This window comes from Puntigrus tetrazona, chromosome 11, assembly GCF_018831695.1.
Source record: "Puntigrus tetrazona isolate hp1 chromosome 11, ASM1883169v1, whole genome shotgun sequence".
In the NCBI taxonomy this organism is placed as follows: domain Eukaryota; kingdom Metazoa; phylum Chordata; class Actinopteri; order Cypriniformes; family Cyprinidae; genus Puntigrus; species Puntigrus tetrazona.
In genome coordinates, this window is record NC_056709.1 from 8,649,216 (window position 1) to 8,668,280 (window position 19,065).

Below are 19,065 nucleotides of genomic sequence, written 5' to 3' on the forward strand. Positions count from 1 at the left end.
GAGGTTCTATGCTTTCAAATTATTCTCTGTACAGTATGTCTATGTCACTGCTTTACAGTTAAGATTTTTTTTTTTTTTATTGATTATTACAATTGTAGTTCAGCTCTTATTGAATGCTCAAGCTCCGCTAGTGGTGTACTTGTACTAGTGGTTTTGCCAGCGAAGATACTCTGGAAATTTAGTGAGGTCACAGCATATTTCACACGAAACACTAATTCTAAAAAATAAACACCCACTGTTTTTTCTGCTTTATAAACTTTATTTATATTCGCTGTACATAATGAACACAGATGATATTCATTGGTTCATGTTCAACAAACTGTACACGTGATCTTCTGCGCGAACTGGTTTGTCAAGGATTGTGGAGTACAGGTGATAAACATTCTTAAAGGAAGAAGAAAAATGAATAAGACAAGTAAATGTGATTGCTTTCTGTTCATGATGGGCAGTTACGGATGTCTGATGTGTTCAAACATACCTCATTGTCCTCTGGATTTCCCTGTTTCTGTTGTTTATTGGCCAAAACATCTGCAATGCAATGCCGAAGCATTAAATTGTTGACATTGATGAACAAGCTCATTGTCATAAAACTATTGCATTTTAGCTCTGACACAGAATAACCTTTCGTGTTGTGATTAATATAATATTTTGTCCAACTTCCTCCATATTATTTCAGCATGAATGGTAGGCTACGTGTCTCATCTGCTAACTGTAATTTTTGAAATACAGAAGTTTTGAGTTTGAGGAAGTGTGAGTAGTAAGTAACTCTTATGTGAACAGAGCAAAGATTGATTTCTCATATGACCGCTCTAATGAGAGAAACATTGCATTACCTGATGGCTGATAAATTGCATTTACAGACATAACGAAAGAGTTAGTGTCTGTAGGATCTGCAGTGCTGTCCTGATGTGACTCTGGGTGTTCGAGGCCTTTAAAAGAACAACATGACGAAGAGGGTCAAACAAGAGTCAACAAACAAGAGGACAAATGTAAAATGGATTCAGTTCATCGATCAATGTTTGATCGGCATTAGATTGAGATCACGATGGCGCATTAATCTATTAGTAGAGACATCTCTAATCCCAGAGTTAGGTTTAGAGCAGTCAACAGTCTTAAACCTCCTGAACAGTGTACTGATGAGTTTCTAAAACTTTTTTCATATTAACTGAGAATATATATAATTCTATTGCCTGCAATCATGCCTCTGAATTTAACTTGCATCCTACAAATTTACCCGTTTTTTTTTCTAGTTCTAGTGCTGTTGATTCTGATTTAATTTCTAACCACGTTTTGTCAGTGAGCTCAATACTTGATCTTCTTCCCTACAGTTGTTTGTCTGTTGCTGTACCTCACATCGCTGCTACTGTCAGTGCCTCACTCAGTGTAGAAATAATTTCTGCTGCTTTAGAAATGGCAGCCGTTACACCAGTTCTTAAAAGGCCTGGGAGTGATATTGCCCAATTATTGGCCAGTTTCCAATTTACCATTCCTGGCAAATATCCATGAGCGTGTGGTGATTAGCCGTCTCCAAACTCATCTTTATACAAACAGCCTACTAGAGACATTTCAGTCTGGGTTATGGTCTGAACGCAATATGGAGACTGTTTTAGTCCTGTATGACCTTCTCATTATAGCTGATTCTAGAGCTTGTGGCATTTTGGTTCTGTTAAATCTAAGTGCCGCATTCGATACGACATGGCACAGTTGTCAAAGTTGGATCACAAATTATTAATGTGACAGACACATTTATGCAGATCAGAACAAAAATAAAGTTATTCCTCTGTGTCTTCAGTAACTCAGATGTTGAGAGTAATTGAAGATTGGTATATTCATTATTATATTCAACAAGACAACTTAATCGCTTAATCAGAGACATCTTATTTTCCCCTGCACTGGAGTTGATACAATGACGGATAGTTCACAGGTCTAAAGTAAGATTGTTTTGTCATTTAACTATCATGGGAGGGGCCTATGCAGAATTACATCATTCTGACAGGAATCTCAAAACAGCCTAATTTGAGAAAGTGGAATATATATATATATATATAGGTAGTTATGATTATAGCATGGATGTGTTCATACTTTCAACACACATTTATGTTGCATCCAAATGACCCCTTTAAGAAACTTCTTAAGATCTTTTTAGTAGCGCTTTGTTTTGTACATGTTGTAGCATTTTGAATTTGAGAAAGTCCCATTACAAATAAAATGTTTTAGTATTGCTATAAGCTGTGAAAATTTAGGCTCAGTTTTTAGGCCTTAGTTTCATTATGACCTGAACTATTCCTTTAAAAGAATATGTGGTTTATAATGCTGATTTGCTGATGGCCTGAAAGGGGAAATTACCAGCCCCTACACAGCGATACTCAATCTTCTAACTTTAAGCTCACATGGTGACATCTGTTAACAGCTAAAATATTTTACTGAGAACGATGTTCTCTTACCTTCAGATATGGGCTGAGATGTTTCTGGTACAGAAGTGATCAGAGAATATATCTCTGCAGTTCCAGAATTACTCTAAATAACATAATTAACAAGTAAGTGCCATTTAATTTTATGGTATATATATATATATATATATATATATATATATATATATATATATATATATATATATATATATATATATATATATATATAAACGTACAGATACTCACCATACCAATTCCATGATTGGGCACTTCCATTGTATTCAATCTAATATAGCAAAGAATAGAATATTGCTCCTTATGGCATCGTTTCAGACACATATAAGCTAAACATTCACACAAAAAAAAAAAAAAAAAAAAAAAAAAAAAATATATATATATATATATATATATATATATATATATATATATATATATATATATATATAATTTTTTTTATGAAAAAGAAATATTCACAATATATATATATGACAGATTACTGATTTTAATACAAGAAAAAAGACTTACTGCTTTCTTCTTTTCTTACCTAGAAAACAATGAGCATTATATGTTTAATTCTAGCTTGCTTTATTAATTATACATTTAACAGAATAAGCTAATTATATATCTAACAGAATGATCCTTATTTATGACTTATGTATTTATAAAAGTGTCAGCTGACACTGCTTTTTAATAATACCAAAGTATTTCCTATAATTATATTTTACAAGTTTGTTTGCCCATATAGCCAATCAATGTAACAAAGCTCTTAAAGGATAAACTTTAAGTTGTCTGTAGTGAAAAAGCTTTGGGGTAAAAAAAAAATATGTTCAATATGAGTAAGTGTGCATACACACCATTTACAAATTATTCCAGTTAATTTACATCAGATACACATGTTTGTAATCCAGACGATACATTTTTTAAACACCAGTTATTCTGAATGTACTCATATTTTTATAAAAGATTGATGAATGGGGTCCAAAGAATGCACATTTGTAAACTCAACTTACTTGCAAACCAGCAAAGACAGACCGTGAGTCCAAAAAAAACCACAGCAACAGCAGTGGAAACATACACGACAAACCATGTGCCTGTGTCTAAACAAAACCAACACTTTAGTATGTGTCTGGGTGTTATGATGCTTAAAATCAGTCCGCCTACATACACATTTTACTTTTGTTGTGTGTATGGAAAGAAGTAAATGTTTTAAAGAGATGAAATGAAATCAGAAAATCCTAAAATTAAAATATGTAAGTAAAGTAATCAGTAAAACGATATTAAAACCTGTGTGTTGATTTGTAGGGTGAGCCGTTGATGTGTGAACATTAGAAACAGCTACAACAGAAATAAAATTAAATCATAGGCTATAATGGCATTCATACAAATCAAAGTTTTAAGTAATGTCATGGTAAAATAAAAATCTGCTAATATTAAGAAAACATGCAGTAAGTTACCAGTTCTGGTGGATCCAGATATGAAATCTATAGCCGTTGTTGCTGTAGTTGAAATGGCAAAACAATGTAAATGGAATGAAATCTTCAAATCAATTACATTATGAAAGCAAAGTACTCCAAAATAAAATTAAAACCTGTGTGTGGATCTGTAGGGTGAGCCGTTGATGTGTGAACATTAGACACAGCTGCAACAGAAATGAAATGAAATCATAGGCTATGATGGCATTTATACAAATCAAAGTTTTGATTTGAATTTGATTTGAAGTAATGCCATGGTAAAATAAAATCTGCTAATATTAAGAAAAGATGCAGTAAGTTACCAGTTCTGGTGGATCCAGATATGAAATCTATAGCCGTTGTTGCTGAAGTTGAGATGGCAAAACAATGTAAATGGAATGAAATCTTCAAATCAATTACATTATGAAAGCAAAGTACTCCAAAATAAAATTAAAACCTGTGTGTTGATCTGTAGTATCGATGTGTAGAGATGCAGATAGAACATCATAACTCTAAGCCGACGACACCTTTTTTCTCAGGAAATATATTTCTAAAGGCGCTGTCGAACTTTTCACCAGATATCGGTAACAACACAAGTAATTCATAGATACAAAGACAACAATGTGAACAGGTTCATAAATGGAATGACCCAGGGAAAAACATGCTTACTGAAATGTATTTATGTATTTTTACAGCTAAACTCTGCAGGACAGCGGTTTGATCAGCTCTGGGCTATAGGGCATTTAGCAGCTTTACTTTCTTTCTCTGAAACCAATTGATAGTTTCTGTATTCTCCCAGTATTTCACAGTTAATGTTGAGCAGCAAACTTTACATTAGCGTTTTTCTTCAGCAAAGAGCCCTTTGTGGTAAGTGTGAATACAGAGTGCATTATGTATTATTTTCTTGGAAACAATTGTACATACTAAGGAAGCTAAAGAAAGCTCTTTGCTTTTACCCATCATGAAATGTTTCTTGCGGCATGTTTTTAATAGGACACCTTTTTACAGGCCACCATTTGGGACTGAACTAGTCACATTTCCACAGACAGACTTTCTAACTACTAATAGATTTAAGCTGGTGTCTTAGTTTTTCATGCCTTTTTGCATCTTCCTTTCTTCATCTGTTCAGTACTTTTCCCCCTGTGATATTCCACTTTATTACACTGAACTTCATTTCTAAACTTATTTGTTTTGCTTTCTTCGTATGTATGCTTTACTGGGACATCTGTTCAAAATTTAATATCAACAGCACCTTTACAAATATATCTACTGAGTGGAGACATGTTCAATACTTATTTTACCCACTATATATATATATGGCTAGTTTTCTTTGTGAATCCAAAGTTGGCAAGTGTATCTGGTGTTTAAAAATCTGTTCAGTTTCATATTGTATTCTAGCCTGAAGTACTTACTATGTTCTGATATTCTACTGTTACCAGACAAAGTGGAGTTTGTAATAGAAACTGCAGAAAAAATAGCATATAGTTACAGTATTAAAACAAGATATGAATAAAAATACACATAATTCATAAACAAATATTAAACTTGTTGAAAACATAATCATAAGACTCCAACATCAATGAATCCAGTTGATGAATCCAACATTTAGTTCACACGGTAAACGAGTGGATGAACTTACTTGTAGTTTCCTTTGTCAAACTTGTTGACAGCTTTGGGTTGGAATGGGGATCTAACAAGAAATTGAACAATACGTTTAATTTAAGAATATAGAATAACCAGAAATGTGTTGTTAGCAACTTACCAGTAGTAGGGTGTGTTGTAGTTTCAGAAGTGGACATTACAAGTAATGCTGCTGAAAAGACGTTGTAATATGTGTGATGATGCACAGAATATGAATATTCAATAAACAATCATGAACCTCAAAATGAAGTGAGAATAACTGAGCAGGTTCCCTCACAGGTTTTCATGGCTGTTGTAGAAGTTTGTTCAGTGGTGGTTGATGGTGAAACTGCAGAGACAATTCATCAGCATTACAGGAAGTCCATTTTCACAGCAAGCTTTAATATAAGGTTTAGATTTGTATTGTTGTTGTTGAAGGTACAGGACAGTACAGACTTTAACAAAAATGTAACATAAAGTGCTTAGTAAATACAATCATTTTTATAGACAGTACATTTTTTTGACAAATACATATAATCTTAAATACAGGCATCGTGAATCTTTGCTGAGAATCATGGGTAAAATACAGAAAAGTGGCACAAGTCATGAGAAATCTTTAAATATAACACATTTGAGTCTCTGTAATAGTCTATTTTTGCTGTTCATGAAATAAAACAGGAATCTGGTTTTGAGTAAACAAAAAGTGGGAATAAATATATTTATTAAGCTCACTATTTGGCATTGGAATCACCCTTATTTTGGCATTGGAATTACCTTATTTATTTTTATTCCCCCTTTATAAAGGGAAACTCAATGTAAAGTGATAACCCATTAATGTAAATGTATATATTTTGGGAGAGGGATTGATCCAAGTTTTCTCTCCTTGTGTCACCAAACTACTCATAGCTTGCAGTCCTTTGTAAATATTTTTAAGGGATTAAACTTAAGCAGAGCCTCAGCTTCGAGTTTGTTTACCATTAACCAAAATTCTCATTGTAGGCCTACATTTCTGTCCATGACATTCACATATCTGTTCTTTTTCTACATTAAATGTTATAAGGTAGGGTTAAGGGATCTAAGATAAAAAAATATTCTGATAAAAATATTTTTATGCTATAGAAGGTTTGTAAATATTTCACTTTAGCTGTACATAATTAACCATTTTTATATTTTAGATAGTGTCGGTATGTATATATTGTTCATTTGAGTTTATCCAAATGTACATATTATATTATTATTATTATTATTATTATTATTATTATTATTATTATTATTATTATTACCTGTAAATGTTATGTACTAAATATAAAAAATGGGAACAGGCTGAAATATCTCACCTATAACTTTCACTGTGGCATGAGGAGAATGAGGTAATGATGATGATGTATCATTCACCGGTGTGTAGTAACAGTAAATGTTGATTAATCCATGTGATGTTACAGCTGCCCATCTGATCAGTTCAGCACCAGTGAGATCCAGCTCACATCTCCAACTGGTTTTTATATTCCTCTCTTCTCTGTTTGTGTAGTAATAACACTGATTCACTGGAACATCTCCTGGCGTCTCACAGCTGATCTTCACTGAGCTGGACTCTCTTATGACATCTGGAGATACTCTTACAGTAGGAGACTCTGAAACAACACAAAACAGATCAATACATCTCTCTGAAAATGTTTACAAGTACAATAATATTCCAGTTGCATATTTTTGATTCTGAAAATGTGAATAAGACAGATGTTAATAAACAGTTCTATATACAGGAACGTTTTATAGTACAAAGAATATGTCAGACAGGTAGATTACAACTTCAAACATCCCTTGAGTAAAATACTGCTAAAAAGTTACAGGCAATGAAAAATGTTCAGACTACAGAATTTAACTGAGATTATACAACAGAGATTACTTACTGTAAGACTGAACCTCCGTCAGGAGCTGAAAAACGATGAAAACAATCCACTCCATTGCAGCGAGAGTGAGAAAAGAGATGAATGTCACAACAGGAGAATTAGGAAGTAGCACAGCAGACCACAGGAAACCATTTTAATGCATTGTGCAGTCAGTTCTGTGAACGTAGATCATGCGTGCACCGCACAACTCAAATGTTAAAAGAAGGCCGATCAGGGCCACATTTTATGGTCAAACCGATGGTCATTTTGTAAAAAACAAAAAGTAACTAGTGAAAGTTTATATGTGCCAAAATAACTATTAATAGACTTGAAGACAGACTAGATTATGATATCAATAATAATAATAATAATAATAATAATAATAATAATAATAATAATAATAATAATAATAGTAATAATAATGATAATAACAATAATAATAATAATGCAGAAATTATGTTAGTACTTTAGAATAGGTAACACTTCAATAAATTCTTAATTTGCTGCTTAGTTTGTAAGGTAGTTGTTAAGTTTAGGTATTGGTAAGATTAGGGATGTAGAATAAGCTCATGTAAAATTTATATGCATTAATATGTGTTTAATTAGCACTAATAAATGGATAATATTTTCGTAATATGCATGCTAATAAGGAACTAATAGATTACCTTCACTTGTGCGCTCCTCATTCGGGAGTCACACTCATGGTCTTTGCAGTCAAAAGTGACCAGACACCGTTAAACAAAAAATAACAATATTAATAATAATTCTAATATATGCAGTAATTCAAAACTAAAACTAAAACTAAAAGTAACAAAAAATAGACACTAAGCCTTTAAAATGTAATTTTTGAATGCAGATTAGCACCTCCTAGTGTGCAAAGAAAGAAAACCCGTGTAATGTGTCGTTGACTGTGTAGGTCTCTGTAGAGAGGCTTGTGAACACATAGCCTAAGCCAATTAGGTTCAATTAGTTCAATTAGGGCTTTTAAGTAATATTTATAACATGCCTTAAAAAAGCATTGGAAACAAATAAAGGCATTGACATGTTTCCAGATCAATCAGTCCAAATTTCTTTCAGTTCAAACTGCTCAGATTTACATTTTAGTCCAGGCCTAGGCAAACAAACAAAATTTGTTCACTGTTCAGACTATTGTATGTCAAGAAAAATATTGCAAACACAATTAAGACAATTCTAGTGAAAAATGAAGTTTATTGTTAGAACCTCCATTCATGTGTATATTAAAATAGCTGAAAAATATGGAAAAACTTGTATTTATATACATAAATATACACAGAACACACACACACACACACACACACACACACATATAATGTTAACAAAAACTGTGTTAATGATTAATCGTTTGACAGCACTAGTTTCTATATCATTTCATTCTGAAATGAATATACATCATATTATGATCATGACATTAGAAGGTTTGTGTTAGTTTTCATAATAATAATCATAATGAGCAGCTTGGTGTTGTGAGTGAATAAACAACATCCAGGGTGATTGTAAACAGTGTGAGGAACAGCTGCAACAAAAACAGATTCAATCATATTAGAGTAAAAACTTAAAAGCAGTACAATATTACAGTGTTTCTATATTACACCACTGTCAGGAAAAGGATGCTTCTTATTTCAAATTTAACACAAATTTAATATTCTCTCATAAGCAAAGCAGAAATACACTCGTGCTACATACTACAAAAAAATACTACATGCTTTTGTCTTTCTGAGTCAGACAGAGCAGAGGCTGCTATAAAAAAGCTGTTAATATTCAATAATATTCAATTCAATAGTGTATAAATTCAATAGTGTGACATGTCATTTTTACACTGAAACAGTTTAACGAATGAATTGTGCAAAATGTCTTTGTGTGCCAGCAAATTATGTTTTATTTCAAATACAAACTTCACCAGTTCACCAGTAGATGTCACTGATATCATGTAAAATAGGATTCAACTACATTACAGCGTTCGTTTAGTTTGGAAATAAATTATATGTCGTGATACTGTTGCTGCTGAAACTGCATGAAGCTTGCAAACATGAAAAACTATAACCTTGATAAGCAGGTAACCAAAACGTTGGGGATATATTCCAAATCAACGTATTATTTTTAATTGAATTTATTTACTTCCATTGTGGAACATTAAAGAAGCATTTACATATACACATACAGTGCAATTTCATAACTTCTGATTATTTTGTACTTTGTGTGATTAGCCAATCAAACACACAGAAATATTCAGGACAATGAAACTTTCTAAACTCGAATACAAATAAGAATATATAAACAACAATAAAAAAAGAAGATAACTTACTGTATGTATGACTGAACATCCATAAGGAGCTGAAAAATGATGAAGGTAGAGAATCCCATTACAGCGATTGTAAGAAAAGAGATTGAAGGAGATCCACACAACTCAAACAATGGGTGACTCAGGAAGTGGTGTATCAGACCACAGGAAATCCTACATGTACATTTCTACCAGTGGTGCAAAGAGTTCTCTGCTGGCCTAGACACTATAAGACTTATTCTTAATGCATATATACTTTTTATACTTTGCATATATATCCATGTTTATATTGGAGCTTTTATTCAATCATATTTCAGCAAGGGTCAAGAAAATCGGTGTCTTCAGAATCATCAAATGAAGGCGTCTGTCTCTTAAAATCAACAGCAGTTAAACAGTTTCTATAGAAATTAAGTATAGATTTCAAGTTGGCAGCCCAATAACGTCAGCAATTCCTCATCTTTTGATTGGATAGTGTCTGTGTGGTTAGGCTGCAGAATAACCAGTCACGTTTGACCGCCTTACAATAACACACTTATGTATATATACCTATGTCAGTGTTCCATCATACATTTTCCTTATTAAACCCTGCTGAAAAAGACAGACCCCTCTAAAACCAGCCTACTGACCGGTTTAAACCAGCTAAGACAAGGCTGGGAGACCTTTTTTGTTCAGCCGTGAATTAAAAACGTAAGGTTGTAATGTTTGGTAGCGATTTATTAGAGGCAAACACAGTCATATTTATTCACAAAGTATAAAAAATATATTTTTTTGGTACACATTCTTGACATTTAAAAAAAAAAACCCACAAATTATGAACATCTTGCAAATATGGGATGAAGGACTCCACCAACTATTGAGAGATTATAAGACATATAATATTTCAGTACTTTATCAAGTGCACACATTTAACATTTACTTTATTCCTCTATTGTTATTTACAGTTAAAGTGGTAGTAAAAGATCTAAACTATCAGCTGCAATTGCCTGTCCGTGTGAGAGAGAAAGTCTGAAAGTGATGAAAGTGAGTGGGGGAGAAAATGTGGTGCACATAAGTGTGAGAAAAAAGGACAATTCCTATTTTTGATAAGGCTGAGAGATGCAAAATATATGATGAATTCTTATCCTGTTCAATAATTTCAAATTTTAAAGGACCTTTTCTGCTACACACTACTTTCCCGCACTCGCTTGAAAACCTCTATGCCGCCGGTAAATCATTTCTTTCTAAGAACAGCTTATTGCAACACGCTGCTTTGCATTTAGCCCACTTTCTCTCACAACTTGTAGCATCCTTCAGCAGTTTTCAGTCCAAATGGCCTCTGCAACACCATCTACAGACTGTTGCCCTTGTCCCTACAGGGCTTTTATACTCTTAGGTATAAATTTTTACTAAAATAATTAAATAATTAAGTATTATATAATGTTTGATGTCCTTTAGCTTTAACAAATAGCAACAAGGCACTAATTCAAGGATGCAATGATGTGTTAGTCAGATGATTTTTAAATCACAAATTCTCACAGTTAAAACATTCATGGCATTAATAGGCCGACACTACATAAAACTTTTTTCTGACATTGCTTTTTGATTATTAGAAAAGAAAAATAGTTTGATCGAAAGTGAAACATTCCCATTCTCTTTTAATGTCAATTAGTTTAATTATTGTAATATGATGGAATAAAAATTAAACTGGCAGAGGATGTTTTGGCATTTGTGCCAGACTGTATAACTCATGACTGTCTGCAGCGACATCAGGGATGGTGCAGTAAACATGGTACAGCTTCTTCTGTAGAACAAAGAAAGTAGATAAATATGCAACATGTAAAGAAATAAAAGACGAGTTAAAAATAAGGAGTTAGCTGTATACTCACCTCATTTTCTTCAGAACGTTGAACTTTGGAATCAGTTTCATCTGATATATTAGAAAGGCATTTTACAGTTATGGACTATTCCAATATATTTTTTGTTTCTCATTAAATTTATTAACATATCCTGCTCATAATATGCACCGCATATTACAAATAACTATTAGTATAAATGGTTATAATTTACCTGGGGTCTGGGAAACGGCTGCTACACAAGTATTCACAGGTCTTAAAATAATGAGAAACAAAAAATTCTTGATATTTTTCTGTTTTTAGTTTTAACACTAGCACAGTATGCGAACCAGAAAAGTCTTACCTCTTCTTCCTTGTTTGCAGTCCTAGTAAAATATATCATACCAGTGCATTAATGTGTTGTTCTTCGAACTGGATATTAAAAAGGCAGTCTACTTTATATTTTTATTTGTAGGTAACGTACTGAGGCAGCACAGAAAGATGCCCATGAGTCCGGTCAGGAAAATCCCTGAGCTTGTGGCTGCCAGTGTCAGGATGAGCCCTGTTTCTTTATTACCAAGAAATCAGACTGATTACCAATTTGCAGAGTTTTCAGTTGCAGTGATTTCATTTATTTATACTGACTGTTAATACATACTTTTTCTTGATGTTCTATCAAAAGCATTTTCACCAGGAGTTGAAACTTCGAGAACTAAAAGGTCGAAATGGAGGAATAAACATTTGAATGCTCTGACATCTCTTAAAGAAATAGTTTCCTCCAAAACGAATATTCCTGAAAATGTACTTACCCTCATGCCGATCAAGATGTAAATGAGTTTGTTTATTAATTGGCACAGATTTGCAAAAATTAACATTACATCACTTGCTTACCAATGTATGCTTATGACATCTGAATGGGTGCCGTCAGCTTTTTACTTCATAAGGCATACATTTACGGACTGGAGTTGTGTGCATTAATGTGATGTTTTATCAGCTGTTTGGACTCTCATTCTAATGGCACCCATTGACTGAACAGGATCCATTGGTGAGCAAGTGATGTAATTTCTCCAAACTTCTTATATAAAACAAACTCATCTACATTTTAAATAGCATGAGTGTGAGTACACTTTTGGGTGAACTATTCCTTTAAACATACGCTTTGTAACCTTTGCAGTGTCCTGTGGAAGAACATTGTAGTTACTTCATTCTGTTTATGTATGACACATTATTCAAGTAATGGGCTTCTCTGCCACAGCTGACTTCTAAAATATTCCAAATATAAACATTTATTATTGGTGTAACATAGTGATTCAGGAAAGACAAAAAGTTATATAGTATATCTTTAACTTTGGCATCTGCGCCTAACAACAACCTTTACTGTAATGCAGTAACTCATAAGTTTATTGCAGTAACTCACCTGCTGTCATGCTCCATGTGGCATTGAGTTGTGACAGATGAGTAGATTCTACAATGTAGCAGTTCAGTACATCAAACAATTATCAAATAAAAACTGATTTAGTTCTTATATACTTGACTTTAAGGCGAGACAATGTGTTATGTTAAAAATATGTTTTGTATTGCTAAGAAAGTGCTATCAAAACAAACACTTCTGTCTTTTGCATGTTTTCTTTCTACTATTCTAAAAATATTTTATGAAAAACAAAAATCCAAAATCTCAATTTGACAGGTGCATGGAAAAACAGGGTTTTTGCATGCAGTGTTTCCCTGTCAGGGATATGGACCTAATTTCCTTGTTTCTGTAGTGTTTTTCCCTCCCCATGTGTTCCATTTCAGTCAGTCACTATGATGTTATGTCATTGACTGATGCCATGGGGTCCCGTATTGTGAACCCAATCAGCTCTGAGCTTTGGAGAAAAGGCCAATGAAAATTTGCAGATGGAATTTGAATGCTGAGGCCACTCCCCCATACATACAGGTATATAAAATGGTGGCATGCAACCACTCATTCAGATGTCTGCTTCAGAGCCAATCACTTCCTAGCGCTAAAATGAAGGAGCAGAAGAAAAGAAGAAAAACATTTGTGCTGCAAGAGATTCTTCAGCTGTGAACACCCTGGGATTGCAGATTGTATGCTGTGGACCTTCCCCTGAGCCCCTGAGATGTCTTTCTGACCATGTACTTCTCACAACAGCCACGATCACTGTCTCACCTGCCTGGGCCATAAACAAGCTGAAATGGCTTTCGTGGTTGGGTCATGGCCACACTGTGAGCGCATGTCCATGGCATCACTAAGGACGTTGATTATTATGAGGCTGACCTCGCCTTCTACCCAGCCAAGTTGAGTGTGACTCCTCAGCTGCACTGGTTAGCAGCAAGGGTGACCTGAGGATCACAGTCAGGAATGTTCCGCCGGGCAAGTCTTCACAGACTTCTGATCCTTCCCAGTGATGCCTTGTGGAGTTTCGAAGAGATGGAACCGGTCGATCCTGCGGTGGATCTAGTTTCTCTTTTTGGAGCTGCAGAAGAGGATAATATGTCTATCAGAGGAGTATTCTTCAGCTGCAGAGGATGCAGATAGAATCAGAGGTGGAGTTGGTGGCCATGCTTACCAGTGCCACTAAGAGCAATGGGTTGGAGGTGAACTCCTCACCTTCTCCGAGCACTCGAGGCTGGATGATTGGTATTTGGACTCCTGACTCTCAGCCATGCTCCACACCAGTGCCTTTCTTCCCAGAGGGCTAAGCTCTTCACTCCTCAATACCCTTGATGGTGGGGCTGCCAGGGGCTTGTGATTGCAAAATGCCACTTGGAGGAATAATCTGTGGCACCAATTCTTTGCAGTACAGAAACAGAGGGAGGACATTAAACACATCTTACCCCAAAGTCATATCAATGCACAGCATGCTAGATAGTAAACATGCAGGCACTGCCCCCAGAGAAGGCAGACCCGACCCTTGTGTTGCTGTGCTCTGTTTGGGCTTTGCGCCTTTATGTGGGCTGCACCCAGAGTTTTAGAAACTTAGAGCAGTTCTCTGTCTGCATTGGGGGAGAGCAGAGGGGGAATGCTGTCTCTAAAACCCCTTGGAGTGACAGCTCATTCCACTCGGAAAGTTGCCTCCTCCCGGGTGTTGGCAAGCTGCATCTCTCTAGCAGACATCTGCAGAGCTGCAGGCTGGGAGACAACCAACACCTTTGCGAGGTTTTACAACCTTTGTGTGTGCAACCTGTGTCTTCAACGTGTCTTGTATTGGGTAACATCAGGTAATTGTGGGAGGCCAGCGGTTGTCAGCCTGCAGCGCCATTTCATAGGGATCAGTGCGCTTACTCCCAGCTGTTCCCAGAGTCCTCTGTTGCCTTGCACTTCAGACTGGCTAGAGTAGTTTGAGCTGCGCCTGTAATAAGGCAAACTTCACCCTGTTCTGACCTGGTATTTGTTCTTGTTCCAGCTTTCGCCAACTGTGTTCCACTTCTTGAAATTTCTGTTAGTCCATGTGACTCAGGCTATCGTGCTTTGCCCCCAACGATTGCTTGGCACCCTAGTGGGCTTGTTATTCCAGCCTACAGGGAGTTGGGATGGTTACGCATTCAACTTCATTTGTCCTGACACACTTGCCTGTGAGCATGTACCTCAACTGCGTAACATGGTTCAGGTTGTGGTGTTTTTTCACGGGAACCACATTATGTCAGTCAATGACGTAACTTGTGTAACCTTCGTTCCCTGAAGGAGGAAATAGAGATGTTTCGACCCCCTTGCTACAATCTTGTACTGAGCTGAATTGTCTGATTACGACTCCGCTCCTCAGCACAAATCTGAATAAGTTGCATGGGGGAGTGGTCTCAGCAAGCAAGGTTCACTCGCCAATTTTCATTGGTGTTTAGAGGTGTTTGGGTTCCCAAGCATTACCAGATTATATCAGTCAATGGTATAACCTCTCTGTTTCCTCTTTCAGAGGCTTTCTGTGACCTGCTTTCTCCCTCATGTTGTTAATGTCATTTGTTTCAGTTGTGTTATAATAATTAGTCCCTCATTGGTCTGTGTATTTAAGTTTCTGTCTGTGCAGTCTGTGTTTTTGTCTGTCCTTGAACGTCTTCCTGTGTCTCCTACATTCCCTGAGTGTCTGAAATATTAAAAACTGTGTGAAGAACTCCTTATTCTGTGCTTCTATGTGAATTGGAACACTCCTCTTAAACACCTCCAAGTAATTATTTTCATGAATAATTATTATTTCTTGCTAACTTAGCAACTAATAAGCTAACTTTATCATTTATAATGAATAGACTGTGTGACATTTTATAGTTTTGAGAACAATATGAGTCATATCTGAAAAAGTCACCTCAGAATGACCAAATAATGATCTACTTCCTTAAAGTTTCCATCCTCAAATCTATTTAATATTTATTTGTTGTACCTCTTGATCTATGCTTGCCTATTCTAAACCAGAATATTATATTACCTTAATTATTTATATATATAAATAATGTGCTATTACACAATGAAGTCTTTAATGTCATTGGGACTGTGGCTGAATCTAAATCCTGTTCCTCAATTCTGAGGGCCAATACAGAAAGAAACTCAGTGTTTCATATCCTCAAGACTGCCACGGAAAATGATCTCATCTGAACTTCAACACAAATGTCCTGAGGGCTGGATTTTATTTTGCAAACAGTTTTGACATAGTCCTTTAAATGCCTTTGGTGATTTAGCAGAACACATCATAATAAAATTAAATCTTAAATATAAAAAAGGTGCTCACCAGTTGGAGGGTTTATTGTGGTCTCATTACTGGATTCTGTAGCCAGAGCTGCTGAAACATTAAGCGTTTACTATTCAAAGTTGTTTGTAGAGAAGAAATCATCATCTTTAAATCACTCACTTTTTGACTCTATTGTTGTAGTATTTATAGAGAAAGTTGATGTTGAATCTGTAAAAAAATGTTTTTACCATGTCAAAAATAATAATCACAAATATTAATAATCATAAATGAGATTAACTTACTTAATGTTCCCTTTGTTGTTTGTGGTGCCTGAGTTTTTACAGGAAAAAGATCTATAGAGGAAAAACATCTCCATTAAAAATATTGTGCAAACTGAAAATGTAACTATAACCCTAACATTACAAACCTGTTATGTTGAACTTGTCACTATATGATAGTTTGGATGGTGTGTTTTTTGAAGAATAACTGCAGCTCACTACCTTATTCTCGACTGATTTCAGATTATTTGAAAATTCATAATCCAAGACTATAAAAAGACACTGTGTTTTTCCAGACAGTACATGAGACTGTATCTTTTTAAATTGTGGATATTCATCTAAACTCCAACACAAATGTCCTGAGGGCTGGATTTTATTTTTCAAACAGTTTTGTCATAGTCTCTCTGAATGCTTTTGGTGTTTTATAAAAATACATCATAAAAAAATAATTTTAAATATAAAAAAAGTGCTCACCAGTTGGAGGGTTTGTTGTGGTCTCAGAACAAGTACTGGATTCTGTAGCCAGAGCTGCTGAAACATTAAGAGTTTACTATTTAACATTGTTTGTAGAGAAGAAATCATCAGTATTGTTGTGTCATCTTTAGTTTTTTACCATGTTACAAAATAATCACAAATATTAATAATCATAAATGAGATTAACTTACTTAATGTTCCCTTTGTTGTTTGTGGTGACTGGATTTTTACAGGAAAAGATCTATAGAGGAAAAACATCTCCATTAAAAACATTGTGCAAACTGAAAATGTAACTATAACCCTAACATTACAAACCTGTTATGTTGAACTTGTCACTATATGATAGTTTGGATGGTGTGTTTTTTGAAGAATAACTGCAGCTCACTACTTTATTCTCGAGTGACTTCAGATTATTTGAAAATTCATAATCCAAGACTGTAAAAAAGACACTGTGTTTTTCCAGACAGTACATGAGACTGTATCTTTTTTAAATTGTGGATATTCATCTCCAAGAGACAGAAAACAAATATAACCACCGTTATCTGATCCTGGTATTTCACAGAGAACTCTAAATTCACCATTTTCAGAATCAGAGACAACTTTAATGTTTGGCCGCTCATCTGCAAACACACACAGTCATGTGATAGTAGAGCATTAGATTATGATCATGCTTAATAGAAGAGTTAATGATACTTGAGGCTTAACAATAAGATTTTACTGTAATACTTTACAGTGCAAAAGAACACCTTACTCTGATTCAAATGAGACAGTGTTTCTCGCTCATCATGTCTCAGTGCTGTGCTTGAGTCTTTCTGAACTGAAGAGATAACAAAACATCAAAAATAAGTTGTAAATATAGGCTGCTGAACACAAGGACAATTCATTTTTCAGAAATAAACCTGTACAATATGACATTATAATTATTTTTTAAAAGAAGACTGAACTAATGTGAACAAAAGTAACTTCTTTTGACCGTTAAAGAGAAGTGGTTTTCAACCAGGGACCTCTGCAAACTTCCAAAAAGGTCAAAAGATTCCTTAAAATTGTTTAAATAACAATAATAATAAATTCATGTAATAAAACACTTTAAAAATCAAGAGGTGTTAATGAATAATAAACAAAATACAACCTTCAATTTTAGCACAAAATTTAATTATTTCTGTTAAACTTGTTAAAAGCAAACAATATCATGTATAAACTTAAAATACCAAAGAAAATAGCCATTAATAGGGCTCTTGAATATAGTGTTAGGCAATGGATGGCCTTCAAGTCAATGGTTAAGAAACCACTGGTTGATAAAAACAAGGCAGAGGTTCAGCGGAAACTAAAAACTCTCTGGTGAAGTGGCATATGAGTTATTTCTGAAGACATGCATCTAATTCATGCCTGCGTTTAGAAGAAAACTACAACCCACACACAAAGTAATCCACATAAAAATTGCTAGATGTTTTGTATTTGTTATTTGGGCTTTAAATATTGACTGATCTTGTAAATGTTAGTAGTACCTAAAATAAGCACTTCTGACAAATAGTGGTACAAATATTAAAGACAAAAATAAAGCAGATGAAAATAAAATAAAAAAAATAGAATAAAAATAGAAATAGTTACTTGCCTTGAGGCTGAACCTCCAGAAAGAGTGTAAAGATGAGGGAGAGGAGCAGCACCATGTCACCCTGTCACTGAAAGAGTGATGAACTGACACACACACACACACACACACACACACACACACACACACACACACACACACACACACACACACACACATAGCACATCACTATACATGAGGAAGTAGGAAGCAATGAAAATAATCCTATGAACAAAATGGCATGATAAATATCTGAAACATTAACCACAATAATATAATTATAATGCTAAGAGAAGTTTTACATATACTTTTAATATTTATGGGCTTATTTTCTTAAAAGTGTTTTTTCTTATAGTTATTTGTCTGAAGAGGTCTTTCAAAGTCAGGGACACAACTGTGGTCGAGCTAAATCTGATATGCTTCTAAAGATAGCTTGCTGTTGTCTGCCTCTTCACTTACCCTACCTTTACTAGCTTTAACTGTTTGAACAGCTCTGTTTACTGAATTCGAAAAAAATACAAAATGAAAGTACAAATTTTTTTTTAAAAATTACTAAAAATTAGTGTAATTTCATGTGAGCCAAGTCAAAAGA

General features: G+C 34.5%; 1 protein-coding gene across 4 annotated transcripts; it reads right to left on the reverse strand.

Annotated features, from left to right (window-relative positions):
- Positions 1 to 238: 238 nt before the first annotated feature.
- Positions 239 to 7,579, reverse strand: LOC122353979 (mucin-5B-like). Of its 4 annotated transcripts, none has more exons than XM_043251922.1 (17): positions 7,390 to 7,576; positions 6,820 to 7,113; positions 5,781 to 5,831; positions 5,625 to 5,675; positions 5,502 to 5,552; positions 5,275 to 5,325; positions 4,186 to 4,227; positions 4,000 to 4,050; positions 3,866 to 3,907; positions 3,696 to 3,746; positions 3,417 to 3,508; positions 2,937 to 2,950; positions 2,658 to 2,697; positions 2,445 to 2,517; positions 834 to 929; positions 479 to 528; positions 239 to 384 (listed from the first exon to the last, which is right to left on the reverse strand). In XM_043251922.1, the coding sequence occupies exons 1-17, from the start codon at positions 7,442 to 7,444 to the stop codon at positions 298 to 300; spliced, it is 1,191 nt and encodes a 396-aa protein (XP_043107857.1). In that variant the 5' UTR covers positions 7,445 to 7,576; the 3' UTR covers positions 239 to 297. The 4 variants fall into 4 exon arrangements, with proteins under 4 accessions (XP_043107857.1, XP_043107858.1, XP_043107856.1 ...); XM_043251923.1 differs by having other exon boundaries at positions 2,937 to 2,955; positions 3,422 to 3,508; positions 5,625 to 5,672; positions 7,390 to 7,575; XM_043251921.1 differs by having other exon boundaries at positions 2,937 to 2,955; positions 3,422 to 3,508; positions 7,390 to 7,574.
- Between the last annotated feature and the right edge of the window lie 11,486 nt (positions 7,580 to 19,065).

What these genes read in the sequence shown, in the direction of transcription:
- LOC122353979 (XM_043251922.1), bottom strand. Translation starts at nt 7,444, where the DNA reads ATGGAGTGGATTGTTTTCATCGTTTTTCAGCTCCTGACGGAGGTTCAG. An exon ending in TACAACAGCCATGAAAACCT is followed by an intron (nt 5,676 to 5,780) that starts GTGAGGGAACCT and finishes ACGTCTTTTCAG; the next exon opens with CAGCATTACTTGTAATGTCC. An exon ending in CCAATCATGGAATTGGTATG is followed by an intron (nt 2,518 to 2,657) that starts GTGAGTATCTGT and finishes TATGTTATTTAG; the next exon opens with AGTAATTCTGGAACTGCAGA.